The following is an 18,795-nucleotide window of genomic DNA, read 5'->3' as shown; positions in this document are numbered from 1 at the left end:
ATTCTCTGACCTCCATAGATCCTTCCTAATGTAAAAAAAAAAAAAATATATATAGTCTAATCATTGCCAGACTCATGGTGAAAATGTCTCAGTACTGAAGGCGGTTAGGTAGACAACACCACACACCATCCCAAACACTAGCCCAAATAACGCCCCAAACACTAGCCCAAACACTAACCCAAATAACAACCTAAATTCTAGCCCACACAGCCTACACTAATCTAAGCACCAGCCCAAACACTAGTCCAAGCACTAGCACAAACACTAACACATATATATACTAACCCCAATAACAGCCCAAATAGCACCACAAACACTATCTCACACGCTAACCAAAGCACCAACCTAAACAATAGCCCAAATACTAGCCCAAGCACACTGCCTCCCCGACCCAACACACAAACAGACACACACACACACCAGCCCCCATGAAGTGTTGTGTCGCTTCCCCCTCCACCTGCAGCATACAGATGGAGTGCAAGTTTATTTTTAATCTAGTAGTGTTATATTGCACGAGTCCTGCTGCGAGTCTGTTATTGCTCCCTCCCTGCTGAACCTTTGAGTAAATAGTGAAATAATGTTTGATGCGCAGAACACTTTCGATAATGTATTGCAGCGGATTATTTTAAATGTTTCAGTATGGAGGTGTTTTTGTTGATTGATTTTTTTTTTGTGTGTGTGTGTACTTAAAATATATGAAAGGGAGATAAAAAGGAACTCTCTCTCTCTCTCTCTCTCTCTCTCTCTCTCTCTCTCTCTCTCTCTCTCTCTCTCTCTCTTGCTCTCTCACAACGACTATTTCTACAGGCTTTATTTGAAGATACTCACGTTTTTAAGGGAATTTTATAGTTTCCGGCGATGGGTTGGCAAAATTTCTAGTTGATCATAAGGAGAAACTCTTGAAAACCCGGCTAGTCGTCTATGGGGACTTGAAAAATTATCGTGGTGAGAGAGCAAGTCGTTTCTGAATGTGGTCGTTAGTCAGACGCACATACGACAATGCTACTATGCTACCACGGCGCTATCTCTCTTTCATGAGCTTTTAATACCTAGCAATGGGCACTCACCAGGCCATTCCCAGCCAAAACACACTTTGCATAGGGAGAAAATAAACAGTTCCCCATAAATTCATTAGCTTCTCGTGATACATTTCATTACTTAAAGCTATATCACCATGCAAATTTGCGAAGAATATACACAATACAAACACTCTCACTCTCTCTCTCTCTCTCTCTCTTTCTCTCTTTGGGTTCCCTGTTTTACCAGTGTGCGTGGCTCGTGTCCTTTTTCTTTATTACTCCTTATGTATTCAAATAAAAAGAAAACCTTGTGCCGCTTGAATGGGAAAAGCAGAGAATGAGGGCTGGGGAAAGAGAGAGAGAGAGAGAGAGAGGTGAGGAGGAGAGAAAGAACGAAAAAAAAAAAATGGAGAAAAACAAAAGCAAAAAGAGAGGAGGGATATGAAAAGAACAGATGAAATGAGAGAAGGGAAAAAAGGAAGGTAAATGAAATATGCTCGAGGTGAGAAAGTAAAGAAAGAAAGAAGGAGAAAAAGGAGAAAAGTGTGGGAAGGAAAGAAAGCAAAGAGAAAGAAAGGAAAATGGTAGAATATAAAGTAGGTATGAAGAAAGAAGAGGAAAACAAGAAAATAGAGGGAAAGGGGAGAGAGAGAGAGAGAGAGAGAGAGAGAGAGAGAGAGAGAGAGAGAGAGAGAGAGAGAGAGAGAGAGAGAGAGAGAAATAATGAGGGCAAGGAGGAAAGCAAGAACACAGAGATAAACAAAAGAGAAGACTGAAAAAAAGAGATAGGAGAAAGAAAGAGAGAATCAGATGAAAGGAAAGGAAAAAAAACATACAATGAGAAAAAAAGATAAATATAACAGAAAAAAAGCAACATCGTACATATATAATCACCTCTCTCTCTCTCTCTCTCTCTCTCTCTCTCTCTCTCTCTCTCTCTCTCTCTCTCTCTCTCTCTCTCTCTCTCTCCTTCCCTATACACTGCCGCCTCGTCCTCCGCCGCCGCCCCCTCGCCACCCTTCACACTCATAACTTATCTAAATGTGCTCCAAGTCTCGCGCACTATCTCCAGACATCAATCTTGTGCCGCGAAAGACTGTTTGATAACGTATTTCCGATTTGGCGGCAACGCGTTCCTCCTTCCATGTTTCCTCCACTTTCCTACCTCCAGCCCTTATTACAGCCCCTACTCTCTCTCTCTCTCTCTCTCTCTCTCTCTCTCTCTCTCTCTCTCTCTCTCTCTCTCTCTCTCTCTCTCTCTCTCTCTAGCTCCATTTACGAGTTTCTCTTTTCTTTCTCTTCTGTATACCTTTTCTTTCTCTTCTTTGTCCTCTTCCTCTTCTTCCTTCTCTCCCTCTGTCTTGCTTCTTCATCTAGTCTCTCTCCCCTTCCTCTCTCTGACTTTTACTATTGTCTCTTTTCTAAATCAACTCTCTCTCTCTCTCTCTCTCTCTTCTAAATCCTCTGCTCTCTCTCTTCCCTCTTCCTTCTCTCCCTCTCTCTTGCTTTCTCCTCTTCTCTACCCTCTTCATCTTTTCCCATACCTCTATTCTTGTATCTTTCTGACTCTATCCACTGTTGTCTCTTTCATTCCTCTTTCTTACCTCAACTCTCTTCTTCTTCCTTTGCTCTTCTTCTTTGCACTTTCTCTCTTCTTCCATCCTCCTTTCTCCCTCGATTTTCCTGCCTCCAGTCGCTATTGCCTCCTCCATTTCTCTTCTTTACCTCATCTCCCTCTTCTTTCTATATTCTTCTTCTTCTCTATTTTCTTCTCTGACAGTTCTTCCTTCGATCATGGCCTCTTTGCTTTATCTTATTTATGTTTCTTCAGTCAGCCTTCTGTTCCTCTTTTTTCCTCTATTCTCTTATTCCTTTATTCATCATCAACACTTCTCTCTCCTGTCCTGCACGTCATTAACTTCCATGTTAGTCTCCTGATCTTTTCCTTCTACTTTTAGCCTTAGTAGTGCCAAAAATTTCCCTCCTACCCATTTTCTCCCTCTCTTCCATACACATCTGCCTTCTCCCACCACGGTTCCTGCAACACAAACAGTCGCCTCAGTTAACGGTTCGTGGGTCGCAGCGTCACAAACCGTCAACAGGAGAAAAAATGGTAGAAGCAGCATAGTGGGTGGCTGCTGCTTCATTACAATACAACGAGGAAAATATGGGATAGCAAGGCCACAAGGAAGGGAATACGAAGGAGCGACGGCTGGGAAAGGTACAGAGGGAGGTATGAGAGAGGGTAATGGGGGTTTGAGAAGAGAAGTAAACAGAGAACTGGGAGAGAGGAGGAAGATGAGAGGAAGCCGAGGGGTGCGGAGAGGGAAGGACGGAAAGGGAGGAAAGGAGAGAGACAGAAGGGTCAGAGAGTGAGAGAAAGAGCAATTGAGAGGTGTGATACGTAAGAGAGGAGGCTGAGGGACTAAGGTGAAGTAGAGAAGGACATAAGGAAGAGGAAAGTGGTCGAGGGAGAGATAGAGAGAGAGAGAAAACACGAAGAGGCATTGGAGAGACAGAAGGAGGCAGACAGACACTTATACCAAAGTTTCTCCTGCATTACCGTCTGTTTTCCTGCTGTCAGTGTTGTTTCAGGTCACTTGGCGGTTGTGAAATGCAGAAAGGAAATGTGGATACTTGAGAAGGGACAGTGGGTGAGTGAGAGGCGAGTAAAGGCAGGCAAGGAATGAGAGGAGGAAAGAGAGAAGAGAAGAACGTAACATGAGAAGAAAGGCAAAGGCAGGTGGCAGCGAGGAGTGGTGAGTTGGGAATGCAAGAGAGAGAGAGAGAGAGAGAGAGAGAGAGAGAGAGAGAAGAGAGAACAGAGAATGAAAGGTAAGAAGAGATCCGTGAGGAGTAAGTAAAGGGTGGTGTCTCTCTCTCTCTCTCTCTCTCTCTCTCTCTCTCTCTCTCTCTCTCTCTCTCTCTCTCTCTCTCTCTCTCTCTCTCTCTCTCTCTCTCTCTCTCTCTCTCTTGAAGACAACACCTCAGCCGTACTTCTGGTAGAGACTCTTTCCTTCCCCAAGTTGTTTGGACAGCTGGCACCTTCTCCCTACTTCCTTTCTCTCTCTCTCTCTCTCTCTCTCTCTCTCTCTCTCTCTCTCTCTCTCTCTCTCTCTCTCTCTCTCTCTCTCTCTCTCTCTCTCTCTCATTTGTATGTCTTTTTTTTTATCCTACGGAGAAACAATAACTTTTCACTAACTCATTGCAATTTATAGACGGAAGAAGTAGCGTGCTCTTGTGGCTTTATCAGAGGCGCCTTATGACCGTGTTGTTGGGGCGTTATAACTCTGTCAATAACCCTCAACCCTCCCCCCCCTCTCTCTCTCTCTCTCTCTCTCTCTCTCTCTCTCTCTCTCTCTCTCTCTCTCTCTCTCTCTCTCTCTCTCTAAGCTACTCGTCATCACCACCATCGCCAGCAACAGCAAGGGCGTCGTCAGCAGCAGCACCTCTGACGTCACAGCAGTACAAAGGCTCCTCCCATCTCCTCCATTCATCTCAGGCTGCTCCTCCTCCTTTGGTTGTGCTCATTCCGTCAAGTATTCTGATTCTGTCTCTCCGTCTCGCTTCTTTATCTGCCTTGCCTTCCTTCCCTTGTTTTCCTTTTTCGTCATCTCCCTCGTCTATTTATCATTCCATCAAATATCCAGGTTTTATCCCTCCATCATGTTCCTTATCTCTGTTCCCTTCCTTTCTTTGTTTTGGTTTCTTTCATCCTCGCTCTCCATGCATATTCAGTTCCCGCACTAATACAAAGACCCATTCACGCACTTTGTTGTTTGTAATAGTTAGTCCTTCTCCATTGTATAGCCAGAACAACAGATAAGGATGATTAGTACCAGCTGCCCGCCACACCAAAGGCATTAAAAAAGCGGCTCGCTGTAGTGTAATAAGGGAGAGTCTCCACAAACAAAAAGAAAAAAATAGAAAAAACGGGCATCCCATACAGAATCATTTATATTTTTCCGTTCTCTGGTTGGTATTTTAGAAAGTTTTGCTCTCTCACCATGATCATTTTCATAGATAAAAGGGATGGTTAAATTTTCGAAAGTGCTTGTGTTGTTGATAATATGGAAATCTTGCTAATTTGCCGCTATAACCAAAAAAAAAAATCTTAAAAATTCCGTATAGCATCAAATAGACTAGAGTATTTTGAAAGAAGAGATGCGGTTGAGTGTTTCAGATTATGACCCTTACTTCCACAGAGCCGATCAGAGCGGCTGCTGCTGTTGCTGTTGCCAGATGGAGACGTGAAGGCAGTTTACAGAAGGGATACAACTTCATTTCTGCTCCGGCAACAGTCTTGAATTTCTTGTTGCCGAGAGGAAGTGTGACCCAAAAGCGGTGAGAGAAACGAGCATGAAGACGTGATGAACAGTTGATGAATTGACAAGGAAGTGTAAGTGCCACCTACACAACCGCCTTCAAAAACAGCAACAATAACTACTGCTATTATTATACCACTGCTTCCGCTACCTATTCCCTTCTCGTCTTCCTCGTCCTCCTCATCCTCCTCCTTCCTTTCCAACTACTATGACGACAAAATAGGACAGTAATAAGACGAGCAAGATAATGAAGAACAACCAACCATTTCCTGAGCGATAAGAGTTGTTCCCAGCGAAGCCTCATGTCTCCAGGGGCTGGCGACGCAACAAAGACGGCCCAGTAGTGAGCCTCGGCTGAGTCAAAGATTCAAGTTACCCTCAATGAGTTGTGGGTCAGTGCTATTTGTAGTGGCTCCAACTGCCCGCCCTCGCCACCAGCGGGACAATCAGCTGTTCTGTGGCATAGCGCTAAGTCAACACGTCGCTCTGACCCCTCCTTTCACCCCTGCCGCCTGGCCACGCCCAAACACTGCACATACAACACGGCGCCGCGGGAGCCACACGCCGCTCACCGCCCTGTGACGTCGACAGCTTGAAGGAGGTGATATGCGAGTGACGGTGACTCCCCTGCTGCTGCCCAGGCCACCCTGATCGCATGACACAGCGAGAATAAGGAAGACAAACGCACCGGTATCTTGAAGGCGAAAGAAAGAAGCAGTATCTCAGCCTCGACGTCATTATAAAAGGAAATATTTTTATAGTAATTATCAAAGTTGAGACTGCAGAGAACTGCTCTTTTGCTTCACTGTCTACACTGGAGGTTGACGGATTTAGGGTTTAAAAGAATCTCTCTCTCTCTCTCTCTCTCTCTCTCTCTCTCTCTCTCTCTCTCTCTCTCTCTCTCTCTCTCTCTCTCTCTCTCTCTCTCTCTCTCTCTCTCTCTCTCTTACACATGTTCTTTACAGTAGTGAGCTGGATGTGTCAGAATTGGCAGAATACAGGGATGCGTCCAAGGCAACGCATTCCAAACCTGAAGTTCGGGTAACTCACACGCTGAGAAAAAAAAACTTGAGCCTGGAAAGAACCAGCCCGCGCACTTCCCGCTTGTCACTTGTCGCTGCGAACAGACTCAAGAAAAATTCTCGGCGTTAATATAGTATAGAAGTTTGTGACCAAGATATGAGTCGACGTTCAGTATTTGAAATTCATGAGACTGAAACTAAACCTCAGCGGTGGAGAGGGAGCGAATGGACTCAGAGGGAAGGGTGAGTGCGTGTGTGATGAGTGGCCTGTGCAGTGTGTACCCTAAGGGCGATGTCAGTCAGGGAGTTCGTTTACATAGGCAGCAATCTTAAAAGTGTAATCAATTTCTGGCTCTCACCCTCGCTGATGCATTGGGAACAGTTGCAACACACGTTAGTATAATTCAGTAAAAACCTTCAAGTTGTTTTCCCCAGCAGCTGCCATGCTTAATCAGATGGTGGACTTAAATAGACACTGTATACAATTTTATGAATGTAATGAATTTCTTTATTAAGTGATGCACAGGAACAATGCGAAATGTCTGAAATATGTGAAGAAAATGAAAATCAAACTTTGTCTGCTGCCTGAAAACTTTTCAGATGAAAAATTTCAAAGAAAACAAGAATCTGACACTCCCCTCTTGAAGGAGTTGCATAATTATTCCACAGAGTCACTCACGCCGGCCCTCCCAAGACACCACGTGCTGTATGGGTGTTACGAAACTTATCTCACTCATCCTGCTTTTATTTTTTCCTTGCCAGTAGAGCGCCACGTCGGAAGGGTCACTTGGTACCCTTGGCACTCCTCTCCCTCCAGACGATAAGCGCGGGATGGCGCCTCGCCCCACACAGCGGGCTCTCAGCGGGGACAGGCCTCTGTGCAAACACTGGCCGGCGCAGGGAAGTGGCAGGCATGCCGAGATGCAGCCACTGAGATGAGACAGGAAACTTTTCTTTTGGAGAGAGAGAGAGAGAGAGAGAGAGAGAGAGAGAGAGAGAGAGTAAGGAGGGTACATGAAAAATACTTGACATACCTTAAGACTTGGTGAGAAGATTCCTGACTTCAATAGGTATTTGAGAGTCTACGAAACAATAGACGACCTGTTTCCTTCTCCTTTGCGAACAGTACAATCAACTTGCCAGCAAAAGAAGCTTATTTGTGGCTTCCCCTGAGTGCCTTGACGCAAACGTTCTTTCATGTACTATACAAAGAGCAAAAAAAGATGATTACAACTCTTTTCAGACGTCAAGAGAAAGTCTCCATGAGAAGTTTGGAGATGAGGTTTGATCTCCAGGGTACCAAACGAATCTGGGAGGCGAGAAACTTTACTCTTTCTTCCTGCACGCAAAGTCTAGTGAAGATATAAGATTTGTTTCGGACTCTTAGTAAAAAACTTCAGTAACTCTGGAACGAAACGCATGTGCTTGTCTCGTTCTCCCCGCTGCCTTCATGTCAAGCTCTCTCTCCCGAGCCTCGACATTCTGAATAAGGCTTAGACCAGAAAGACGAATAAACAAGCTGCCTGTTATGTACGAGTTTATCTTCTCCAGACTACATACATGATAGTTCTTAAGACTTCTTTTTTTTTTCATGTATTTGCTTCATTATTGACGAGTGCGAGTGTCACTGAACAGTATAATAAGGTTCTTTTAATTATAGGTCAGAACTAAAAATGTATTGTGAGTTCTTGTTCAGTGAGTCGCCATATCACAAAGAAATAGAATTCAAAAATGAAAATAAATTAGTGTGTGTGTGTGTGTGTGTGTGTGTGTGTGTGTGTGTGTGTGTGTGTGTGTGTGTGTGTGTGTGTGTGTGAATCAGTTTCCATATCAGAGGCATAAATGTACAATAGAAAAGACATACTGGATCGTGAAGGAAGTATATATAAAGTCAATTTGGGTCGCGATAAGAAAGAAAAAAATGATGACCATTACTGTAAAATGTTAAAAAAAGTATAAAATCCATAGCAGATGTCTTTGATAGGATGGTTAGTTTTCTTCTTTTTGTGTTTAGAAATCAATGAAACTACGCTATACAGAAGCATGGGTATTTCCTACAAATCTTACATTCTCTCTCTCTCTCTCTCTCTCTCTCTCTCTCTCTCTCTCTCTCTCTCTCTCTCTCTCTCTCTCTCTCTCTCTCTCTCTCTCTCTCTCCAATATCCGCCTTTCAGCTTGATCCGCTCGAAGCTTCATTTGCCACGAAATTGAGGCTGCTTTCTCATAATTTCTGGTTCAGCCTCGCCAAGATTTCCTGAAGCAAACAGCGTCAATTTTGCCCAAGAGAACTCCAGCAGATCACTCGTCCTCCTCCTAGTAGTTGTGATGGTGGTGATGGTGGTGGTGGTGGTGGTGGTGGTGTGTGTGTGTGTGTGTGAGTGACGCTTTGTGTGGGATGAAATTATTGATGTGAATTGAATCTTAACTCTCCTCCTTATTTCACAATGCCTGGTATAATTAACTTCGCCTTTTTTTTTTTTTTTATGTTTTTGATCTTGTCTTCTCTTTTGTTCCATTAATGTGTGTGGAGTGTGATGGGGGGAGGTGATATTCTGCTCGTGTAATTAAATTGCTCATGAGTTGGGTTTCGAGAATCATTACTTTTTATTATGTACGAGTCGGTTGTTGTCATATTTTGCATTGTGCTCTGCAGACTTGGTAGAGAGTGACGGCTTAAAAAAAAAAATTATTACCGAGGAGTGACAAAGGGAATTCTCTCTCTCTCTCTCTCTCTCTCTCTCTCTCTCTCTCTCTCTCTCTCTCTCTCTCTCTCTCTCTCTCTCTCTCTCTCTCTCTCTCTCTCTCTCTCTCTCTCTCTCTCTCTCTCTGCAAGGAACCATTATGCATAGTTTTATAATTAACACTGAGACGCATCACCTCGCTCCTTTATTCCTCACTAACCCTTTCCTTTCCTGCACTACGAAACAAGGGAGCAAGTAGTGAAATACATATCCATACAGAATCAAACACTACAGCCCTTGCCATGAGGTGAATGAATGCAGGATCAAGTGTTACAGAATGGTATTACGTTTATTTTCTCCTTCGCTCCCTCCCCTCTCCTGTTTTCTCACGCAGGAATTAATTGTATTTATTTTCGTGCTCGGCCTTGACTTAGTGGTGGTGGTGGTGACTGATGCCGTCATGCAGGGAGGGGAGGCAGGCGGCTACGTGGCTCACTACATTTGCTTTCATATCTCTCAGTGGTCAGATTACTAACATTATTTATGCAGGCTTGTGTACGCATTCACCAGTCTCTTATCTGCTTGCATGTAAACGTGTTGAGTGTCTTATAACCCTCTTACATCCTGGACACTGCATGGCTGGTCAAGGCGCGTCAAGGGGAAGGACTGGCGTAAGGAAGCGGAGGAAATATAACTCTTAAGACACTCAGCTTTTATCAATTTCGAACAGAAGTTTGATTTTGTTAGGAGTAAACTTTCTCGTCTTACTTTGCTTCTTAATGTCCTCTGGTTGTATTTTGTTGATGAGATATGAATAATAATAATTTCATGTTTCTGCATCGTTAATCCCTTCAGTACAATGCAGCATTTTCATATCATTGTAGTTATTTTTAGCGATTTTGTACGGATTCAGAAACATATATTGGGATTAGAATAGTAAAGACTAGCCCTTGATATTTTGAGTTCCAAAGACCCTTCTTAATGTAAATAAAGTCGTCTAATCAAACCTAAAAATCGAGGTAAAAATGCCTCCTAGTATTGAAGGGGTTAAAGTGCAAAATAACTAAGAAAATGGTTCTAATCGTCGCTTCGTGGACTAAGATAGGAATTAAGTATTTAAGAAAACACTGAACCGACATTTACAAGTAAAAAAAATACATTATGCCGGAGGAGGATAAGAAACCCCAAACAAAACACAAATACAAGGTCAAGACTTCCCATGAGGTGAAGACTAATAACCAAAAATAACAATGTAAATCTGACATCAAATCGAAAATGTATGTACAAAAATGAAAAGAAAAAGAAAACGTAGGAAAATATCACAAACCATTTCCTTGATAACGACCAGGTTATTTCTCGCCTCCTCTTCTTCCTTCCTCTTTCTCCTCCTTCTCCACCTCTTCCCCCGTTTCATCTTCCACGAATTCTCTTGCTCCTCCTTTTCCTCTTCCTCCTCTTTCCTCTTTTTTCTCTTCCTCTTCCTACTCCTCTTTCTCCTTCTTCTTCTTCTTCTTCTTCTTCTCCTCCTCCTCCTCCTCCTCCTCCTCCTCCTCCTCCTCCTCCTCCTCCTCCTCCTCCTCCTCCCTCCTCCTCCTCCTCCTCCTCCTCCTCCTCGTCCTTCTCGTCCTCCTCCCGCATCTCACACATCACAGTAATCCTCTCATTCGTCTTTAGCACGGAAAGCTTCCATGACATTATCACGTCGAGAGGAAAAAAGGGAATGAAACGAAAAGAAGAAAAAAAAAACACGCACAAGAGATAAAAGAAAGACGAACATGTAGGGAATTAAAATATTTTGAGGCTTACGAGGACAAAGGATAGATGCCAGATTAAAATTTTTCCTTGACGTTTCATATTTTCTAACACAAGATCATTTCACTTTCCTGTTTTGTGAGCACGAGAGATGACATTAGAAGAGGGATTAGTCATCTCTCTCTCTCTCTCTCTCTCTCTCTCTCTCTCTCTCTCTCTCTCAGACGCTCCCCAGACAGATTGGCTTTCCTCCTCTCTGCTTTTCTCTGGTAGTGAGTGTTGCAGTGTCATGGTAGTCACGGAAACACTGCAGAGTTCAGAGTTGGCGGGTCGGTTGCATCGTTAGAGTACAATTACCTCAGCATTTTCTCGGAGTTGAAGTATGATCTTGTATTTGCGGTGGTTGTCCAAGAGAGAGAGAGAGAGAGAGAGAGAGAGAGAGAGAGAGAGAGAGAGAGAGAGAGAGAGAGAGAGAGAAGCTATACTATTATAATTTGTTGGATGTTAAGAAATATACGTATACTGATAACGAATACTCATTATAAAACCTTTTCATAGTGATGTCAGCTTCTATGTATGAACTCTCTCTCTCTCTCTCTCTCTCTCTCTCTCTCTCTCTCTCTCTCTCTCTCTCTCTCTTGCTCTTTTTTATCTCTTTCTCTCTCTTCTTTTTATCTCTTTTTATCTCTCTCTCTCTCTCTCTCTCTCTCTCTCTCTCTCTCTCTCTCTCTCTCTCTCTCTCTCTCTCTCTCTCTCTCTCTCTCTCTCTCCCATACACACATAGAAACACACACACACACACACACACACACACACACACACACACACACACACACACACAGCCACAAAAATAGAAAGAAATGGCAGGGGACATGACGCTGCCGGATAGCCATCAAATGAACACATGCCAGCCCAGCAATGCCTCGCCGCCGTCTGCCAACAAACCGATGAAAACCTATCCCCGTACTGATCAGCGACAGCCCAGCAAGTACAAAGCGAGACGGCGATTAATTAGTATTTTCGTTTCGCCTTCTAGCGCTGTGACAGGACCGATGGACAGAGCGGGAGAGAGGGAAGGAGGATGTAAGGAGTAACAGGAGGAATGGATAGGGATAGCATCATGGTAGGGAGTTAAGATGGATGAAAGTGATGTGGAATGGATGAGGACGAAGATGAGGTTAACTCCTTCAATACTGGGACACATTTTTACCTTGAGTTTGCGTACGATTAGCATATTTTATTGACATTATAAAGATTCTATGGAGGTCAGAAGATTAATGGCCACAGTCTTCTCTATTTCAATCCCCAAAGTTTCTGAAGCTGTATAAAGTCACCAAATAGTAAGTAAAATTAACATAGAAACGCGTCATGGTACTCAAGGGGTTAAGGATTTGTGTGGTGGTGGTGGTGGTGGTGTCGATATAGGGTAAAATGAAGGAGAAGTCCCTGAGGAAGAATAAGGCGTGGAAAAGACGAGTGAGGAAGGGGGAAAAAAGGGCAGAGTAAGGGTTATCGTGTGTCGCGTGGGATGTGGTAAAGCTTTTGTGTGTTTAGTGTTCTGTTGTGTGTTTCTTGTGTTGTGTGACAGTGTTGAGAACATGCTGCTTGTTAAAAGATAATAGAAAAAGGAGAGAGACAGAAAGAGAGAGTTTTCTGTTTAAGCCATTCAGTACCATGACGCGTTTTCATATTCCTTCTGTTTACTATTTGTCGATTTTATACAGGCTTAGAAACTTATGTGGGGGATTAGAGTAGTGAAGACTGTGGCTATTAGTCTTCTGCCCTTCATAGACCCTTCTAACGCAAAAAAATGGCCTAATGGCACTCAAAACACATGGCAAAAATGCGTCGCAGCAATGAAGTGGTTACTATTATGTAACGATTTTATAATAATTGAGCGAAATACCATGTGACTTTCATTTCTAAGTTCTTGATAAAAAAAAAAAAACAGGTCTTAATATTTCAGTTTTATTCCTGAATCTATTTTTAGTCTGAAACAAACCGTTAGATGAGAACCATTAATGGAGAACAAAGATTTGTATTTACAGTACTATTTATATGTTCAACAGTGCCTAAAAACATTCCACGTTCCTCTATACAGCAATATGTCAGTGCACGGAGTGGACGCCGCATCGCTCTCCGAAACTAAAGTGAGCGTGTTCCTCGAATTTCAGTTGTTTGTTTTGACATCATAATCTCTAATCAAATCTTTTCGGGCCCTAAACAGCGCAATCATTCTTGTGACGTGCTGGCGCTTCCTGACTAAAAGGATTATTTCTTTTATCAACAATCACGCGAGCCGGTGATCAAAAGCCGGGCCATGATGAGCCAACCTGCCTGTGGGGAGCAGGTGAGGGTGCATACACACACACACACACACACACACACACACACACACACACACACACACACACACACACACACACACACACACACACACACACACACACACACACACACACACACACACACACACACGTCCATCCTAATGAAACCCAAATTTTATCGTTTGTTTTACCTATTGTCTATAATTCTATAAATCTTTTTTTTTTCTGTTCACGTATCATAGACCATTCAACATACAGACAGGTTCAGTCATATATAGTATTACATGGACCTCTGACCTGGTAGAATTTTCATGTTCTGCATGCATGGAAAGGACTGAAAGCTACAAAAAATATACACAAAAAACTTAACGTCTTTAAGTCCACTTCACAAAGTTTTCTAAGAGCTCGCTGCAAAAACTACTGAAAAAACGCTTAATTACAACGCTTTTACGTTACCAGAAGAGCAGTAAAGCCTTTAACAAATTTAGCTTCTACCTTCTTTTTTTAACATGAAAATCGGAGTCGACTGTCTGTTGTTTGCTCTAATACAAGGCACATTTAACTAAGCAGAGAGAGAGAGAAGAATAACAGGAACCTATGACGTCAGCCACTCTTCTGCCAACTATCGCATTGATGCCTCCATACCCAAGACAAATAAAGGCAGGAAGTGACGCACAGCCGCGAACACCACCACTGCTTCTAGAGGCTATAAACCTGTCGAAAGATATCAAACCATCATCCCAGTCATTCCCTTGCTTATGTATAGGCTAGAACCGGCTGCTCTCTCTCTCTCTCTCTCTCTCTCTCTCTCTCTCTCTCTCTCTCTCTCTCTCTCTCTCTCTCTCTCTCTCTCTCTCTCTCTCTCTCTCTCTCTCTCTCTCTCTCTCTCTCTCTCTCTCTCTCTCTCTCTCTCTCTCTCTCTCTCTCTCTCTCTCTCTCTCTCTCTCTCTCTCTCTCTCTCTCTCTCTCTCTCTCTCTCTCTCTCTCTCTCTGACACATGTGGTATTACATGTAGTATTTCCTAACCTATTATATAATCAGTCTTACCTTCCACTCAAGGTGTATTTTAGTGACCTGCTGAATACAAGTCCCATCCGGCAAAATTGTATCTCGTTGCTGCTTAATATGAGTGACTGTCTGCCTGCATACTCAGTGTCCACCTCCACATGTCTCTCTGGTAAGCTAAAACACACACACACACACACACACACACACACACACACACACACACACACACACCGCGTAGTGTAGTGGTTAGCACGCTCGATTCACACTCGAGAGGGTCCGGGTTCGAGTCCCGGAGGCGGCGAAGCAAACGGGCAAGCCTCTTAATGTGTGGCCCCTGTTCACCTAGCAGTAAATAGGTACGAGATGTAACTCGAGGGGTTGTGGCCTCGCTTTCCCGGTGTGTGGAGTGTGTTGTGGTCTCAGTCCTACCCGAAGATCGGTCTATGAGCTCTGAGCTCGCTCCGTAATGGGGAAGACTGGCTGGGTGACCAGCAGGCGACCAGGGTGAATTACACAGAGCGGGACGAAAAACCTAACTAATATTTTTTTTCCCTTCCTCTCTTTCCCTTCCTCGTCTTCCACGCGAGTTCAGAACCATCGGAATGCAAGAGAAAAAAATATTCAACCACGAAATAGAAAAGAAAAATAAATATACAGATAGAATAATTACATAAACAAAATAATTCATCAGTAAATCAATAGAGGGATGAGGATATTGATAGATAGGCAGGCAATGGTGGTGGTGGTGGTGGTGGCTGAAGTTAGGAAAGAGCAGGAAAAAGTAAATGAGCAAAATAGTAAACGTACACGAAAAAAAATGTAGTCAAAGTCCAAATGAAACACGGGTCACACAAACAACCAGGAGGACAAAAAAGGTAAAATATCAACAAAACTTAACGAAGCAAAGAAAGAAAGTAAAGAATAGTGCTTTTCTAACACACACACACACACACACACACACACACACACACACACACACACACACACACACACACACACACACACACACACACACACACACACACACACACAAGGCAGCTACTCTTTTTCCCTTTCAAAAATATCCACCAATATCATCTCTCTCTCTCTCTCTCTCTCTCTCTCTCTCTCTCTCTCTCTCTCTCTCTCTCTCTCTCTCTCTCTCTCTCTCTCTCTCTCTCTCTCTCTCTCTCTCTCTCTCTCTTTCCATATCTTTTCACACACACACACACACACACACACACACACACACACACACACACCACATCCAATCACTGAAGTGCAACAAGAGGAATAACGAATGTGTTAATGAAAGCAGATGGAAAAACAGACTGCCATGAAAACAACATGCCAAAAACTAAATGAATTTATGACGTGGTGAAAAATGGGATTTCCTAAAACATTCCGCTGAAACATTCATATTTACTGGGGAATGGAAGAATGCACCGGTGTTGTTTTTTCCTGCGATTATGAAGCAGGGGTGACTATGAAATGCTGGGAACAGGTAGATATAAAGCTTGAACATGAGTAATGCCAGTTTAGTTCTTCTTTACTTATAATCTAGATTCATAATACAGTACAGCTTCTTGGTCTATTTCTTTCATTTTTTTTATTCTATTATTCTCCTTCTTTTCCTTATCGCTATTCATTGCATCTCCCATCAATAATGTCTTTTAAGCCCTTCAGTACCATGACGCGCTTTCATATTCCCTCTGGTTACTCTTTAGTGATTTCATACAGGTCCAGAAACTTATAAGGCTCAGGCCATTAATCTTCTGTCCTCCATAGCAACTTCCTAATGTAGATAAAATCGTCTAATCATGCCCAAAAATAAAGGTAAAAATGTGTCTCAGTATTGAAGGAGTTTAGAGGCTACAGTCTCTATACACTAAGTCATTTTGATCGGACGGACAGTGGTTACCGAATATACACTCCACTGTTCTTTTTTTTCTAGCTGTTCCTCCTCTTCATCCTCTTCCTCATCATTTTTTACTCACCGTTATTGATTCCCATTTCTGTTCACCATCAGTGTCTTTTAGGAGTCCACACACTCACTCATTTTGGTTTTTACAATAACAAATGCAGTATATTTCTCTATTCCTCCTCCTCTTCTTGCTCCTTTTTTCCTTATCCTCATTATCTTCATCACTATTCATTTCCATACTGTTCACCATCATTTAAGACGGTACTCAATACATTCACTCACTCACTCACTCACTCACCTTGCTCTTGCAGTGGTTGAGTCTGTGTTGCAATTCTGTGTTATTCGTTTTCAGCGCCTCCTCAGACTCCTTTGCCGTCGCCAACTGCGCCTCCAGCTCCTCCCCGCGTGTGTTGAGACCATACACCACCTGAGGGAAAGTAGAAAAGTAGAAGTAGTAGAAATAGCAGCAGCAGCAGCAACTTTTCACCGCCAAAACATCTCCCCTCAATATTTTATCACACCAAAACAAAACTATAAAGTAATCATAAATAGCGACCCACACACACACACACACACACACACACACACACACACACACACACACACACACACACACACACACACACACACACACACACACACACACACACATACACATACACAGCCGTAGTGCCTCTCATGCCACGGACAGCATATAGGAATTCTTTACGTATACGTTCCGCCTTTCCAAGTCCAGTAAGTTATCGCCTCGCTCTCCTAAGCTCTTCCCAGCGGTATTGTAACTTCTCCGCCTTGTAAAGTAGTGTTCCCGAGGGGAGTATCCTGGCCGTGTATTTATAACATTATCGTTTATGGCCTCTATCTTATTATAATGTAATGCTCAAAGGAGAAGAACGGTAGGTAGGACTACTATTCTCGTGCAATTTTTTGGTTGAATGTGATTTGGGTGAGTGGAGAGAGAGAGAGAGAGAGAGAGAGAGAGAGAGAGAGAGAGAGAGAGAGAGAGAGAGAGAGAGAGAGAGAGAGAGAGAGAGAGAGAGAGAGAGAGAGAGAGAGAGAGAGAGAGAGAGAGAGAGAGAGAGAGAGAGAGAGAGAGAGAGAGAGAGAGAGAGAGAGAAGCTTGGAAGGAAACAAAATATTAAAAAGAAAGGCCCCCTTAAACTGTAAGTTCCCTAAAAGATGAGAAAGGAATTAGTTAGAAATCAGGAACAAATGTCTTGAAACCTCCTTCTTAAAAGAAATCAAGTCGTAGGAAGATACAGAAGAATACAGAAGCAGGTAAGGAATTCCTGAGTTTACCAGTGAAAGGTATGAATGATTGAGAGTTCTGGTTAACTCTTGCATTACTGAGTTGAACAGAATAGAAGTGAGAGGAAGAAGAAAGCCTCGTGCAGCGAGACCGCAGGAGGAGGAGTCATGCAGTTAGCAAGATCAGTAGAGCAATTAACATGAAAATAGCGATAAAAGATAGAAAGAGATGCAACATTTCGGCGGTGAGAAAGAGGCTGAAGACAGTCAGTCAGAGGAGGGGAGTTGATGAGATGAAAAGCTTTTGATTCCACCATATCTAATAAAATTGTGTGAGTGGAACACCCCCCGCCCCCAACATGCGGAGAGTACTCCATACAATGACGGATAAGGCCCTTGTATAGAGTTAGTAGTAGGAGGGGCGATAAAAACTGGCGTAGACGCCGCAGAGTGCCTATCTTCATAGAAGCTGAATGTATTGCATACATCAAAATCTACTTTAAAAATAACATCGGTGCATCATGTTATCATAACATGAAAGAATGGTCTATATTTTTATTATGATCAAATTTTTGGAATGGAGGAGGAGGAGGAGGAGGAGGAGGAGGAGGAGGAGGATAAAAATATTAGGAAGGGAATGAGCACAACGAGGTGAAGAGATGGAGAAGAATATCTGGAGAAGGATGAGAATAATGAGGGATGGGTACAAATATTTGCCATCTTCGTACACTCATGGTCAGCAACCAAGTAACTTGTCACACTAACTAAGCCTTTCATTGTGATATGCAACGATTCACAGCATCAGAAGTAAAGAATGAATTTTTTTTAATACACCACGAGAAAGTGGATTAAATGGAATATATTTTGCAGTTTCTTGTCCGTATATAGTTTGGAAGTGGCTGTAGAATAATAAAAGACGTATTAGAGTATTAGTGAATAAGGAATTATGTGAAGATTAGAATTGAAAAGAATGAAGTAAGTGTATTTAGAGTTTTTATTTTGCCTTTTTTCCTCCTGTCTTAAGTCCCCCGATCTGCTGACAGTCAATGCAATGTAAGGGAATGCCTGGCAAATCGGAGGGTTCAAGACAATACGATAAACAAACAAAACATAATGGGAGTTTATACGATTACTCTAATTCTGACCACGACAATAGATAATGCAAAAATTAACCAGTTCTCTCAGTCATTCATACCTTTCTCTGATAAACTCCCTGCCTGTGTCTGTATTTCCAACTTCCTATGACTTGATTTCATTTAAGAGGGAGGTTTCAAGACATTTATCCCTGTCGGATGTATAAGGGGACTGGCAGCCAAGTGGGTCTTTTTCTTTTTTTTTTTGTTCTTAGGCCAGTTTTTCCCTCTTACACACAAAAAAAACCGATAGAATTAGAGAACAAGATGCAATAACTGCCAGATAAACGAAGAAATGCAATGAACTCTCGCGTTTGGTGTCCAGCAGGCTTAACAAACAGCACGTGTCCAACAACATAACAGCTTCTCCTCACATA

At 42.8% G+C, this 18,795-nt stretch overlaps 1 protein-coding gene across 5 annotated transcripts in view; it reads right to left on the bottom strand.

Annotated features, from left to right (window-relative positions):
• LOC123504992 (trichohyalin-like) overlaps positions 1–18,795 on the bottom strand; it is a 335,118-nt gene that overhangs the window by 190,210 nt on the left and 126,113 nt on the right. For all 5 annotated transcript variants that reach the window (XM_045255983.1, XM_045255984.1, XM_045255986.1 and 2 more), the window contains one exon: positions 16,336–16,464. In XM_045255983.1, coding sequence (XP_045111918.1) covers positions 16,336–16,464 — 129 coding nt within the window. The remainder of the gene's footprint in view (positions 1–16,335; positions 16,465–18,795) is intronic.

Source organism: Portunus trituberculatus, chromosome 17, assembly GCF_017591435.1.
Source record: "Portunus trituberculatus isolate SZX2019 chromosome 17, ASM1759143v1, whole genome shotgun sequence".
Taxonomy (NCBI): Eukaryota; Metazoa; Arthropoda; class Malacostraca; order Decapoda; family Portunidae; genus Portunus; species Portunus trituberculatus.
This window is presented reverse-complemented; position numbering and strand designations above follow the sequence as displayed.